The following is a 13,521-nucleotide window of genomic DNA, read 5'->3' as shown; positions in this document are numbered from 1 at the left end:
ACCAGCAGCGTCCCTCCTGTGGTGTTCAAATCAGGACACTTCCCAGTAGTCTGCCACTAACACATGAGCTGTACCATACTCTACCACAGCCAGGGAGGTATACTCCAGCAATCACCAAAGAGCCTCTCAGGGTAATGATGGCACGTTAGCCTCCCTGCATAATGAGCACATTGTCCTCAGGAGGAGCGATATTGGCCCGGCACTAAATGACAGATTTTTCACTTTCCACCCAGTTATCTTACTGTCCACCGAACAAACAGACAAAACACTTCTGCACAGCTCGTTGGCTTCACAACAGTGATTTGATTCTGTTTGACTTGAAGGACTAGATTTGACTGTAAAACGGATGCTCATGTTGAGGTTGATTTAACGTTACCTTTTGAGGGGATAAAAAAAGCCACGACCATGTAGCGTCAATTGATGTATTGCAATTTTTATATGAGTGGATGTGTGGTTGTTTGCCTGTAAGAATATAAATATGTACTGCACAGTGTGCTCTGTACACTTCTTGGTGAGATGACTTCCTGTACGCTACAGCCAAGAAACAAGTTTTAATTGTGTGTGTGTGTGTGTGTTTGTTTTTTTCCAATCAAAGAACCTTAACACCACTGTTGCTCAGGACTGGTGTCTGGCTCTGCAGAGGCTCATCCGCATCAAAGAAGAACAGATCCAGAGTGCTAACAAATGTCGCTTACGCCTGCAGGTGCCCGGCAGGCCAGACAAGTGAGTAGTGTCTCACATACATACTATGTGCTCGAAGTAAGATGTGCTGCGTATGTTTGGGTGCGAGAACATAAATGACCACAACAGCAATGGGAACAAATCAGGCAATGTCAGCAACACCCGAGGCACCATCCTGAAGATGGAAGTACAGCAACATTTGTGATTCCACAAAAAGGTTTTAATGATAAAATCACCAGACGAACATAGGCAGAAGCAGGGCGTCATGTTCACCACCAAAAGATAACAGCCAGTGACAAACATTTTAATGTACATACAAACAAGGATTTTGATCTGAAAGTGGATCAAAATGGAGGAGGAAAGAGAGGGATGGGTAAAAAATAGGACATGGTGGTAAGATGTGTATACTAAGATCTCTTGGCCAACAAGACTCTCTGAACTTTTGCAAATCAGAGGCGAGGACAGTTTATTCTTTCGTGACTGGGTAATTACCTTACTCAAATAATTAATTTCCCTCTGTACTTATACAGAATAATGAGTAGCCTCCACAAAATGTTCCTTTTACAGGATTTAATTGAGGCACTTTTTGCTACAGCTTTTACCTACTCACCGGATGTAAACTGTGGGTATAAGCCGCCGCTTAACCCACACATCATTCTGTGCTACATAAGGGCAGCGTTAGGGATGCCAATTTCGATTTTTTTTTTTCTGACTGATAGTCAACCCTTGTAAACCGATCATTGATCATTAACTGACAGGATTACTGCCTTGCATTCTGGGTGCTGTGGTTGAAGTGCTCACAAGCCGCCTAGCTGCAACGATAACCAAAAGAACTGGTTAAATCCATCACTTTGTTTATTTGTAATTTCTGTGTATGTACGTTGAGAGCAACGTAAAAACCGGAGTAAAATTCCTTGTATGCGTACGCATACATGGCCAATAAAGCTGATTCTGATCACTTAGCCTTAACGTGTATGCACAGAACAGGCAAATGTCACCAGTGAGCTTCGAACGCATCAATTAGTTAGCTGCTAGGTTGTCAGCTGTCCGCCATAATTTGAGTATTGCAAGTCCGGTATAACGTAAGCGAGTGTTCGGTCGAGAGAGAGAGCGTGTGTGTGTGATGAATAAGTTAGTAGTAACGTTAACAGCTGTGAACGTAGCGGTGCAGTGTGTGTACATTTTATATGTCAGTGAATAAATGCTTCCACCCCTAGACCCAAGACAAGTTCCTTTGTCTTGCTAGCCTGCTGACTAAAGTGAATGGGGTTAGCATAAAGCTAGCAACAACAATGGCCCAGGCTCACTTAAGGTGGCCTGACCTTTAAGCTGGACCAGCTATTAAGTGACAAGCCGCTCTTCTCTTGGTTTTGCTCTGCTCTTTTACATTTTTAGTTTAACTTATTAAATGAATCGTTCAAAATTCATATTTTTCGGTTAGACGGTTCATTTTTAACATACCCAGGCACCTTCACCGCATCCTGGGCTTAGCAACACCCAAACAATAGGGATTGGTTTAAAGAAATACAAACAAGGCAGAGCACTTTATTTCCCCTTTTACAGAATGATAATATGTGGAGCCAGACCTTTCTTTAGCGCTGACTCAGTGCTGTGGACATAGGACTAGCCTTTACCTAATATTGGACCCTAGTGCAGAACTTTTCTGAATTGCTCAACAAAGAGCCATATTATTTTATGTTTACAGTGGCTGTGCTGAAAAGCCAAATGTTCTGCACTTGGCAAAGCAGTAAAAGCTGTAATTCAGCTCCTGGTTGTGTGGTATCTAGACGTTTAACACTTTGTTTTTAAGATTAGATTTCTATAAGAGTTAAGAAGGAAAAGTAAACTGTAAGTTAATAACTTATATACTTTAGTTTGTATGTACACTGGCAATGTTTTACCTCATGAGTCCAAAAAGCTGAGCATATATCCATCCAATCCACTGCAAGTTTCCTTGTCCTAGTAAGGATCTAAAAGTGGTTGCGATAACATGCCAATGTGGATCCTGGTGGGTGGAGTGACTACTGAATGAATGAATGCCTACTTAGAGAAGAACAAAGATGGCAAGGAGAGAGCATATGAGTAGCTTAGAGTACTGCACAGGAACTGGGAATAGCAAATAATGGCAGATTATAATGGATCCCATTTCGTGGCTTCTGGTGGGGAAAGGATAAGAAAGAGGCAGGGGAGGACTAAAAAGGAAAGAGTGCGATAGAGGAGCCAGAGCCCTGCTGAGAGAGACTAAGCAGGAGAAGGAGAGGAAGAAAGAAAGAATGAAAGTGATGATCGACCTCCCCCACGAAAGAATTGGCTTGGTGCCGGCAGGGCAGCGGCAGTCAGAAGAGTGGGCCTAATGCTTCAGAGCCAGGGAGAATCAAACTGTGCCAAGCCAAGCCAAAGTGACAGCTTGAGCAGTGGAGCTGTGCAGATCACTTCTCCCACATCTCCCAGCTTCCTTGTCGGCTGTCACACCAGGCCTGCAGGGCCAATCTGCTTACTCAGATGTTTGGTGGAGCCAGATGTCAAGCTTACAAGAGAGACCCCGAATTCCCCTTCAAGGGGTAGCCTATTTGCTGAGTTCATGAGATAATGTCATCAGCAACTGCACCGACAAGGAGATTTCCTGCCCCTACATATGTCCAAGTCGCAGATTTGCATTTAAATCTTAAATAATGTAGAGCAAGACCTGTGCTGGACCTGGAGATGGCCACAGAGTTGTTTTTTTGTAGAGAGGTAAAAGCTAACAATGTCATCTGAAAGAGAGACATCTTCTGTTGGGAAAAAGAACCAATCTTGGTTGTGCGATAGCAATCTAATTGAGGCTGCGCCTTGGAGTCGGGTGGCTGGACCGGCAGTGAGCCGCAGGGGCTGAGGGTGACAGGTGGCACAGCGGGTGCCCAAGCCATCCTGACACTACCCAGGGTGCAGCAGTGGCAGATTGCAGGGGAGATCAGCGGGCAGACCGGCTCTGTCTCTCTTACAAACACACCCACACAATCGCACGCACACATACGTTGGTTTTCCCTCGTTATCCTTATCCGTTTTGTTACTAATCTGAGAAACAATCTACGGGGCACAAGAGTGCTTCTAGAGCCTGTAAATGTATGTTATATTTATTTACATGTCCCTCCTGCTGGCAGATGCACCTGCGAAACACGCCAGCGTGCATCTCAGACAAAGAAGCACGCACACGCACACCTACACGCACGTTTGCGCACAGAGCCGAGCCTCTGCTCTGCTGGTGAGAGAGTGGGACCGCAGCAGGGACCCCCTGTACCGAGTTGGTCCCCTCATGTCTGGCTGCAAGCGACTCTCTGCAGTCAGGCAGCACATCACAGCCTCCACACTGCAAACAGACCGAGTACGTGGAGAGAATCCTGACTGCTGCCTCAAAGGCACCAGCCTACGTGTGACAGCAGTTCATTAACATCCTCTTTTTACTGCGTCTGCTGGAGCGACCACAGGCACAGACACATAGGAGCAGTATTGTAAGCCTGCAGCCGCTTTCTTTTATTTTTATTTTTTTCATGGGCCCCTTTATGGACACTGTGCAGGCTACCTTCAAGGCCAATGGCAGACCTTACATTCTCAGTCATAGCGTGACGGATTTGGACTCCATCTGGCTGAGAGTCTTACCCAAACAGATATGCTAAAGATGAGTCCATATGAACATATTTCAGTATCCGGACATCAGAGGGGGTTTCTCTGATTGTTCCATGTTTACTGCATGAAGAAATGGGGGGTTGTTGATAGGCGAATGGCAGAATCCCACTTACAGGGGTGGTTTACCAAAAACAAAAAAAAGATAGAGAGCATTCCAGATTGTGGTTGTATTTGTCCAGAGATTGAGATGTCAACTGCTCTGTATTTTGCTTCCACCTCAATACAATGGGGGGGGGGGGGGGGTGGAATTCTATTTGAGTTGTTCACAGCTCTGACTCTGGATACTCTATTTTGCTGAACTGTAGCAAAGCGGGTGCCAGCCCTATAAACGCAGAAGTCTGTCACTGAGTGAGTCACTAAGTGGGTGAGTGATTATTAAGTTACAAAATGAATTCTTTCAGAATGAATAGAAAGGTCTTTGCCTCAACCATCTTATCCACTTCCTCAAATCATACGCGGTTGTTACTCTCCCCACAGAGCTCGACCCAGAAAGCCTCATTTGATACATTTAAGGGGAGCTCTAAAATATTTAAATTTTCACAGATCTTTTTTTTCGCAGTATAATTTCCTATTTTCCTCTACATGTGTTTATAACAGGGTGTTTCAGTCCTATACTTGTAGGGTCTTGACACAGTTTGATGCATATTTCATAGGAGTAACCTAACTCTTTTGAGGGAAAGCACAGAGGGATAGTGATCGACATTGCTCCACTATATCTTTACACAATACATAGTTGTTTGCTGCTATATTAATGCTCTAAATATTGTGAAGAGAAAGTTAAACAGTAAAGTTGTCTAGTGGCAGTTAATGCAGCCTACGGTGTAGTTTTAAATTCGTCCATTAATAACCACTGCAGCTCCTCGAGAACCAAATAACGTTGACGTATTTTGCTTCCCTACCGCTGTGAAGGAGGGTTCGCCCCAAAGTGAGTATCAACTTTGGCCATAGAGGCAAAATAAAGTCCCCACGACAGTCTGGAAGCTGAAGCAGGGAAATCATTTCGCTGTGTGTTCCGCTACTTCAGGACACTTTAAGGACAAATATTACTGGGACCACTACAGGAAATTGCAGATGAACATTTAATATCTAGAGTACACAGACACTACCGCTGATTATCTCTGTAACAATCCGGCCACAATTCGGCACATTGACCACACACCCAGACTGATCTCACAGAGTTGAAAAGTCTCTTCTCATCGAACTCTAAATAAGACGTCAAAATGTACTTCACATGACGGCAGTGTTCCTATAACATCCGTCACATCCTTGATCTTTAGTGTGTAATGGTAAGTGAATAGCACTGCACCCCACCCCAACCTGCACTCCACTGTTTTCAGCCTTATTTCTCCAGGCAGTGCTTGCTTTTTTTTTCTTTTCTTCTTTTCTTCACATTCACACATGCAGACATATTCGCACCTGGTAGCGACCAAGAATAGCCACCAGTCTTCTACTTTTAGCCAGTTGTCCGGTGCAGCGGGGCTGGAGCTGAAGGACACCATACGCTACATTTCCTCTGGTCAACTGTAGTGGAAAACAAAGTGGGAAAGGTGCTCCTGAGCTCGTTATTTTATCTAATCTTCACTTATTGTTCGCTTTAATATGGATGGCTTCCAATGATGTATGTATTTGTGTGTGGTACAGATATCCTTGTACTTTCTAATCTATATTTCAAAGGGAAAAAAAATGTAATGAGATTCATCACTTTGGTTTCTCTCCACACAATTTATCCATGACTTTAAGCAAAACATGAATATTGTTAGTGAAGTAGAGAAACAAATGAAATTTACTTTGGAACTGGCATACGCTACAGAAGGAAAATTACCCACAAAGACATATAAAGGGGAAACACACTCCTTCTTCTAAAATGGTCAGCCAGGTAAGGCAAGTAAAGTCCTCCTACACAAACACTGTGTGAGTAGAAAGACTAAACAAGCATTTCTCAAGGCTCATATAAATGCTGAACAGATGAGCGAGACAAATGTGCGCCTTCCTCTCAGCAGACACACCACTCAAGGAAACTGTATATTGGGAGTGGAGAAAATAGGCTCCGAACACAAACCTGAATCTTCCTGCTGTCGTAATGCCGTCATTTGATGCCACACGAAGCTGTCCAAATACAGTAATGCCCATATACTGCATATCCACACCTCAAGTAGATGTTCGGCGGTAACATTTAGCCTACTCGGCTATCTGCTCAATTGAAAAAAGTATTAGAACTGAATTAATGTGAGTTGCTGTTGTAACTTTTCTTTCCTACATCAACACCAGGTCACCACCCTGCGGTCGCTAACTTCAGAATAAACTCTCCACTAAACACTGACAACGGACTTCAACTTAACAACCTTGTTTAGCACATATTTATACAGGTTTTGGTTTAATTCTATGGTTCAGCAGAGACGTGTATGCTATAAGTGACAGCCAGGTATTAACTTGTAATCAACGATACAAAAAGTCAAAGCAGATTAAATACACGTTCATTATCTTGCATCATAAACAGGAAAAGTGTGTTGAAGTGTGTGTGTGTAACAGGACAACTCCTCAAGGCATTGCAGTCTAAACTTGGGTTCTGAGTCGGCGTCCATTTTTACCTCACTTTATTCACACGTTACAAATAGCCAATGTACTGACTGCACAGACTCAGCTTCGTTTTGTACTGCCTTTGTACTGTTTGTATCCACCTTACGATTTTGCACACAACCCTGTCACCTCTGTAGACCACATAGAGTCTGAACCCACTTTAAGCCCACATCTCTCTCGTACTATTTGTCCGTAGCCGATTGTCAAGTCCGTTGAGAATTAGATCAACGAACTCTGCACGCTGAGCCGCTTCCTTTGGCTCATCTCACTATTTGCAGAGCGCGCGCCTTTCTCTCCGACTGTTTGTTTCCCTGGAGGGTGGAGTTGAACTGAAGGATGGGTGCATGACAGACTGCCACTCAGCACTCACTCCTGCATCTGTCCTGTCCTTGTGCATTAGTGTCACACGTGCGCTCCGGCACTGACCTGCTCCCATAAATCAGATGGGCTGGCTCGTCGCGTCGCTCCCTCGCCCCCCCCCTCCCGTTATGCCCTCTCCCCTCCCTCTTTTCTTTTTCGACCCTCCTCAGCTCTCCTCTGCCAGCGCGCCCGAGCCTAGTTCTCTATTCTGGCAGTGCACCGCACCTGCACTGCGGCTGTCAATCAGTGGGCAGGAGGGAGGGATCGGAGAGCGCGCGCTCAGTTTAGCATGTGTGAGGTTTGTGTGGGCATGAAGCGCTGCCTAAGGATTCCAACCAAGTGAGGAGTTGTATTCTCGTCACACCCGTCTCCCCTTCTGTCTTTGGCAAATTACCCCCGCTATATTTAAGCAGTGAATGGTATGAATTACACCTCTTTGTGAAAGCTCCACTTTTTCAACATGTCAAGGAAGTTTGAGATCTTACTTACTTCGTTCTGTTCCCGACTGCATTCCCTCCCTCTCTGTTTCTCCCTGCATGTGTGTGTGTGAGTGTGTGTCTCTCGACCGTTTTTCTTCTACCCTTTATGAAATGAAAATGAATTTGAAGCGGGCAGCAGCGGGTATGACAGGAGCAGTATTTCAGGCTACGCACTGTTCTCCCCTCAATTACCTTCTAATGATGCCTGAATGTGAAATTGTCTTCCTTATGTGTGCCCGAGACCGCAGCCCCCCTCCCCCCCACACACACACACCTTCTTCTCACGCGCTCTCTTGCACTCTCCTCCCTCTTGCTTTCATCGCCTCAGAGAGTCACTGTGGAATAGTTGCACAGGAGACATGCTGTTATTTTGGAAAGCTTCTGAGTGTTTAAAAAAGACGGCGCCTCATCCTTGGCCAGACACTTGTACTTGTATTTCCATTAAAGCCTGATCAATCCAGACAACAGAGTGGCCCTGTCAATGGACTCGTACCAGCTGAGTCATTGCTAACTCAGGGCCGAGGCTGCCAGTCTGACTTTGGCCGGCTCAGCATAAATAAGTTACTTTATTTTAGTTGACAGGAGAGAGAAATATTTAAACACAGAATGCATGGCTGGTAGTCTAACAGGCTGACATACATTTCACTAAATAGTTGCTTAAGGGAGCTTAGTTTTAAGGTGTGCATTTTACAGTTGGGAGATGAGTTTGTATGGAACACAACCTCTGCATGTATAAAGTCCATCCTGTGTTTATTACCCGTCGTTTGTTGGATTTAAGTCATGGCTCTCACTTCAGCTTACAAAAAGAAAAATCCTCTTGAAAACACTTTTCTCTGGGTGAGACTTTGCATTGCGGGGCCCATTTCGGTGTGGACTGATGAACTCCCTTAAATCACTCATAAGACATACCATTGGTTATTCATTGGTCATTTCCATTTTTGGAACGCTATAGGTGGTGTTCAGGTTGAGTGACCTTAAAAAGAGAAACTTGACGGGAGCTGGTTTGTCACTGCGGCTATGAAATAAACTCTTGGTCTCACAAAATCATACCCATTGTGTTTCATAACATGTTTTTATTAGAGATACACCGAATGGCAATTTCCTGAGACAACGTTTCTAAAAGTTGGACCTTCCTTTTCCTGTTTTTCTATCTTATAATAATAATAATAACTATAATTGACAGCACTGACAAATAAGTTCTGTACAGTCTCTTCCATGGAAAATTGGAATTCAATTTTATGTTCATCATAAAACTATGATTCTGAAATAACTTCCATTTTCTCCGAAAGGGCAAGTTACAGAACCTCCTCTCCCTGTCACTCAAACAAAACTCAAAGTAAAAGATCAGATGAAAAAAGACCAGCGTCAACCAGGAGATGACATCACAGACGCTGTTCTTGTGGTCACAAAACTTTGTGACAAAAATCAGCAGCTTAAAATCTGATCCTGACTCGCATTAGGTCTATGCTGAGAAATATGAAAATAATAATCATCTTTGCGCTGGCTTAATACTGTTTAATACCTAACGCACAGTCCTTAAGTGAACAGCCAGTTCTGTCGCTACATGTGTGTCTTAAAGGTGCAGTCGGCGATTTTGGAAAATGTTGATATTTAATGTTGAAAGAAATGTAAAAAGAAAAATGTTAAGGTTCGTCTGATCCCTTGCTCCCACTGCCTTTCTCTTGATACATCCGTGGCCTTTCCCCGGCCTGTTGCTCTCAGGCTGGAATAGTGCTGTGCGGCTCGGCCCGCCTTGGTTTTTGGCAGGTGCCTTTTTGCAACCGGAGGTCAAACGAGACAGTGAAGCTAAGTACACCCTAACGCTGAATAAGGCATTTTATAGGCGACCAAAAATGTCACGATCAACTTTAATGAACTGAAAAAACACACTATTAAAAGGTTGAAGTTCGAAGATGAAAATACCGACAACTCCGGGGTCGTACGGTCCGATCCGCACCTCCATCACACTTGTCCTCCCCGCAGGCAAGGAGATCAACCCACAGCTCTGCAGCTCCGGGAGACGGACTCCCGGTCAGCGGCTGCAGCAACTTGTATTCAGCCAGCACAAACCTCAGCGCCTGGAGTCACAGCTGGCTGGTGGAGCGCTGGGTCTAACCCCGTGTAATGGCAGCAATAGAAAGTGTGCTTCTCTGGTGGGTAGTCGGGTCGGTGTCCTGGGATCAGACCCTCTTTGCTGGGGTTTGCACTGGCTGAATTTAAACTACTGCTAACTGGGCGTAGCTATGTTTCTCAGAGCTGCCGCATTGTCTCCCGGTGGTGGGGAGGACGAGATAAGGGTTACATTTTTGGAGAGCAATTTTCTTGTTCCTTCCACTTTGGATTCAATCCAATAAACAAACAATCAAAAGCCGCACGGACCATGGCTGTATTATTGACATCCTCTTTGGCAGCTCTGCTTCTTTCTTCTCTAAACTGAGGGCCGACTGGACGCTACTGTGACTCACTATTGCCTCTCAAGGAACAAGTGGCAACACAAGACAGGGCAGCACTGATGGTTTGAACTCAAGTTCTGGCCAGATCCTACATATCGCACCTTTTAATAAAACACATTTCATGTAAGAAACCAATTGACAGAAACCAAACTATATCTTGAATAATAAGCTGTTTAAAATGTATCACCTCAAATTGAAAATTCTCAGTTTCAGACACACGTCCATTTTCTGGATCAGTTCAATATAAGTAGTTTTGCATTACAATGTCACATTTTTTAGATGACACAAATAGTCTGTTCTTGAATTCTGCATTTGAACCAAAAATACATCTGCAGTTGCTCACCCCTTTAAGGAAATGTTGACACTGGCAACATATTTACCACTTGTCAAAATCACCTAAATTACCATACAGGGACTGAGGCAAAATGCAAATTCCACTATACAGATGTGTGATCTGACATGTTACCAGGCCTTGAGCAAACTATGTTCACATGCATTACACTGTAGAGGAAGACAGAATATTTTTCAACGTTCATAGCAAATATATTTGCATAAATTAGTCAGTTGTGCATAAAGACAGAACATCTGTCTCTATACCTTTTAGTTAATGATTCTGTTTTCATTTATTAGACTCTTCAACGCAGTCATTAATTCATGAGCAGCAATCACTTAGTGTTTTACTTTCCCAGAGTTTGGTGTATTTTGAGGTTAAAGGACTGTTCCACCAAAAGTCTGTTTTCAACATCAAACGCTCGACCCCTGCAGGCTTTGAAGGTGCCTCTGAAAAGTTTGTAGCTTGCTCTTTTGCCGACAATGGCAGGTGCAGTCGACTTGCATTCATGGCTTTTACCGTGGTTTCCACCGCCGACCCAGTTTCAAGACGAAAAAGGTTCATAGACCCGTTTCACTCCACTCCTGCAGCATAATCCTTTTCTCCTCTGTCAATTTGTATGTTTGGTCATGCCCTTTTCTCCTTTGTTGAACCGGGTGAAAGAGTTTTGAGATTTTCAAGAAAGGCCAAGAAAAACTGTTCCACGCCGTGTAAAGGATGTTCACTTCAGATGGACTTGTGATGCTCTGCATCGATGTAAACATGCTCAAGTACAGTTCATCCTATATACAGATTCCACAAACATAAGCATCTGCTTGATCCGTCTAACCAGCGTTGAAATTAAAAAAGATGTTTTTTAATGATGGCTTATATCCGTCATTATATCACCCCTCTCTCTCTCTCTCTCTCTCTCTCTCTCTCTCTCTCTCTCTCAAAATTCAATTCAACTGACCTTAATGGCCAAAACACAATTGCCATTACATACATTGAATGCAATTGACAAAAAATATATTTAATAAAGATAATACAGATGACAAATATGATGATTTTAATAACACTAATTATAATAATCAAAACAATAATAATACAAGAAGAAGAAAAATACAGTGAATAACAATATCATATAGGAAAATGAAGTAGATAATGAAATAGGTAATCAGCATATGGTACAACTACATCCTATGCTAACCTTTGTTATGGCAGGAAGTGACATCTCTCTCTTTCAGATTGACAAAATAACAGTGAAATGAATATTAACACAACATGAAGACACGCACACACACACACACACACACACACACACATCTCCAGCCTTCACTAACCACAGCATGTACTAGTCGTGCCTGATTCCAGCTGGGCCCACACGTAAGTGACATTTTAAGCGTCGGATCCCACCTAGAAGCGATTTTCTGTGACCAGGCTGTGTGGTCGTCGCTACCTCGAATGACGCTTACTGGACTGAACTTCTGTGAAACTACAAGCAGGAAAGCAGGTCTTCTGACAGAAAATACAAGACTTAAAGTCCCATGAAATGAAACATTTCTTTTCCTTGTTGGTGCCCTGTTTCTCTGACTACAATTTTCCGCTTTCTGTCGTGATATAGCACATCTACAGGATATGCCAAACATGCACTTTCACCAATTTTATATCAAAATCCGACACCTTCCTGCTCTGTTATGAAGTCAAACACCATTGCCAATTATACCCTGCTGTTCAGGAGGAATCAAGAGGGGATTGGAAAGTTGTGCTATCCTCATTTCAGCATTTTGTGAGCTTTAGGTTGAAATTTAAAGTCACATTGGCAGTCTTTAAGATTTCCGTCCTGGTTGATCTGGTGACGCCTTATTTACACGTGGAATTAAAAAATATGGTTTAATACTACAGGTCCCAGAATAGTTGGGGCTTGTGGTTTTGATAAGTGAGGCAATAATTTATTTATATGAAAATCTTTGACGTTGCCACTTTAACGATACTTTGGGACTGGAATGTGTCACTATTTGTCTGGGAAGTTGGGATTTTCTCTTCTTCTTTGATGAAATGATGGTTAATGTGTCAAGTAACTTGCAAAAATCTTGATACTGAACATATTTGCAAAATGTTTATTGACGATGTATTTCATTTGCTTCACTGTCATTACACAATACAGGATTTCACAGTAACATGCAGCCCCTCTGTATTGGTGTCAAATACCAATAAATACCAGGGTCCCTCCTGGGCCTCAATAATAGAGACTGTCTGACCTGATAAAGTTATGAAATAAAAATGAAAAACAGAGACTTAACCGGTAATAATCTTTATGTTCAGTGTTATTTGGTGAAGATTTTGTGACAAAACGTTCAATATCAGTACATCTGTGTGTTTCTGTGCAGGTCAGGGCGTCCTGTCAGCTTCATGGTGGTCCTCAACACTCCCAGCCCCCTTAGCAAGATCTCCTGGGTCAACCGTCTGCACTTGGCCAAGATCGCACAACGTAAGAACACACACACACATGCACACGTACACACACACACACAGTCATGTTTTCATGATTCAAATGTAATGATTTACATTATGGGGACGTGCATTTCGTCCCCAAAAGGAAAGCCAGTCCCCACAATGGGACTGTATGAACAGATTTATGTCCTCACAAGACAGGTAAAACACACCCCACACACACACGGGTGTACACACACAGAAAGGATTACGATGCCATTTCTATTTAAACAGGATGATGTAATGCAATGAAATGTAATAAAAATGCTTTAAGTCAGAGGCTCAGACACGTCATCAGTGTTTGGTTCACTCACCATTGGCTAAGTGCACAACTGGAATTACAACTTATATAATCAGTGAAAAACCGAGACTCAACTGGGTCATCTGAAGTTTATGTGCTGTGGAAAGAAGCAAACTTTTTAAACAATGTTACATTTATAAATGAATGAATGTTTATTCAGGAGGGGTTGGCTACAAGCGTTAAAACTCCTTTTCAATTCTGTAC

At 43.2% G+C, this 13,521-nt stretch overlaps 1 protein-coding gene across 1 annotated transcript in view; it reads left to right on the top strand.

Annotated features, from left to right (window-relative positions):
* Nucleotides 1-13,521, top strand: part of arhgef10la (Rho guanine nucleotide exchange factor (GEF) 10-like a) — a 97,499-nt gene that overhangs the window by 33,392 nt on the left and 50,586 nt on the right. Inside the window, exons 17-18 of the mRNA XM_076097024.1 lie at nucleotides 596-723; nucleotides 12,914-13,014. Of these exons, the coding sequence (XP_075953139.1) occupies nucleotides 596-723; nucleotides 12,914-13,014 (229 nt within the window). The remainder of the gene's footprint in view (nucleotides 1-595; nucleotides 724-12,913; nucleotides 13,015-13,521) is intronic.

Source organism: Anarhichas minor, unplaced genomic scaffold, assembly GCF_050575085.1.
Source record: "Anarhichas minor isolate MPS153535 unplaced genomic scaffold, ASM5057508v1 ptg000023l, whole genome shotgun sequence".
NCBI classification, from domain to species: Eukaryota; Metazoa; Chordata; class Actinopteri; order Perciformes; family Anarhichadidae; genus Anarhichas; species Anarhichas minor.
This window is presented reverse-complemented; position numbering and strand designations above follow the sequence as displayed.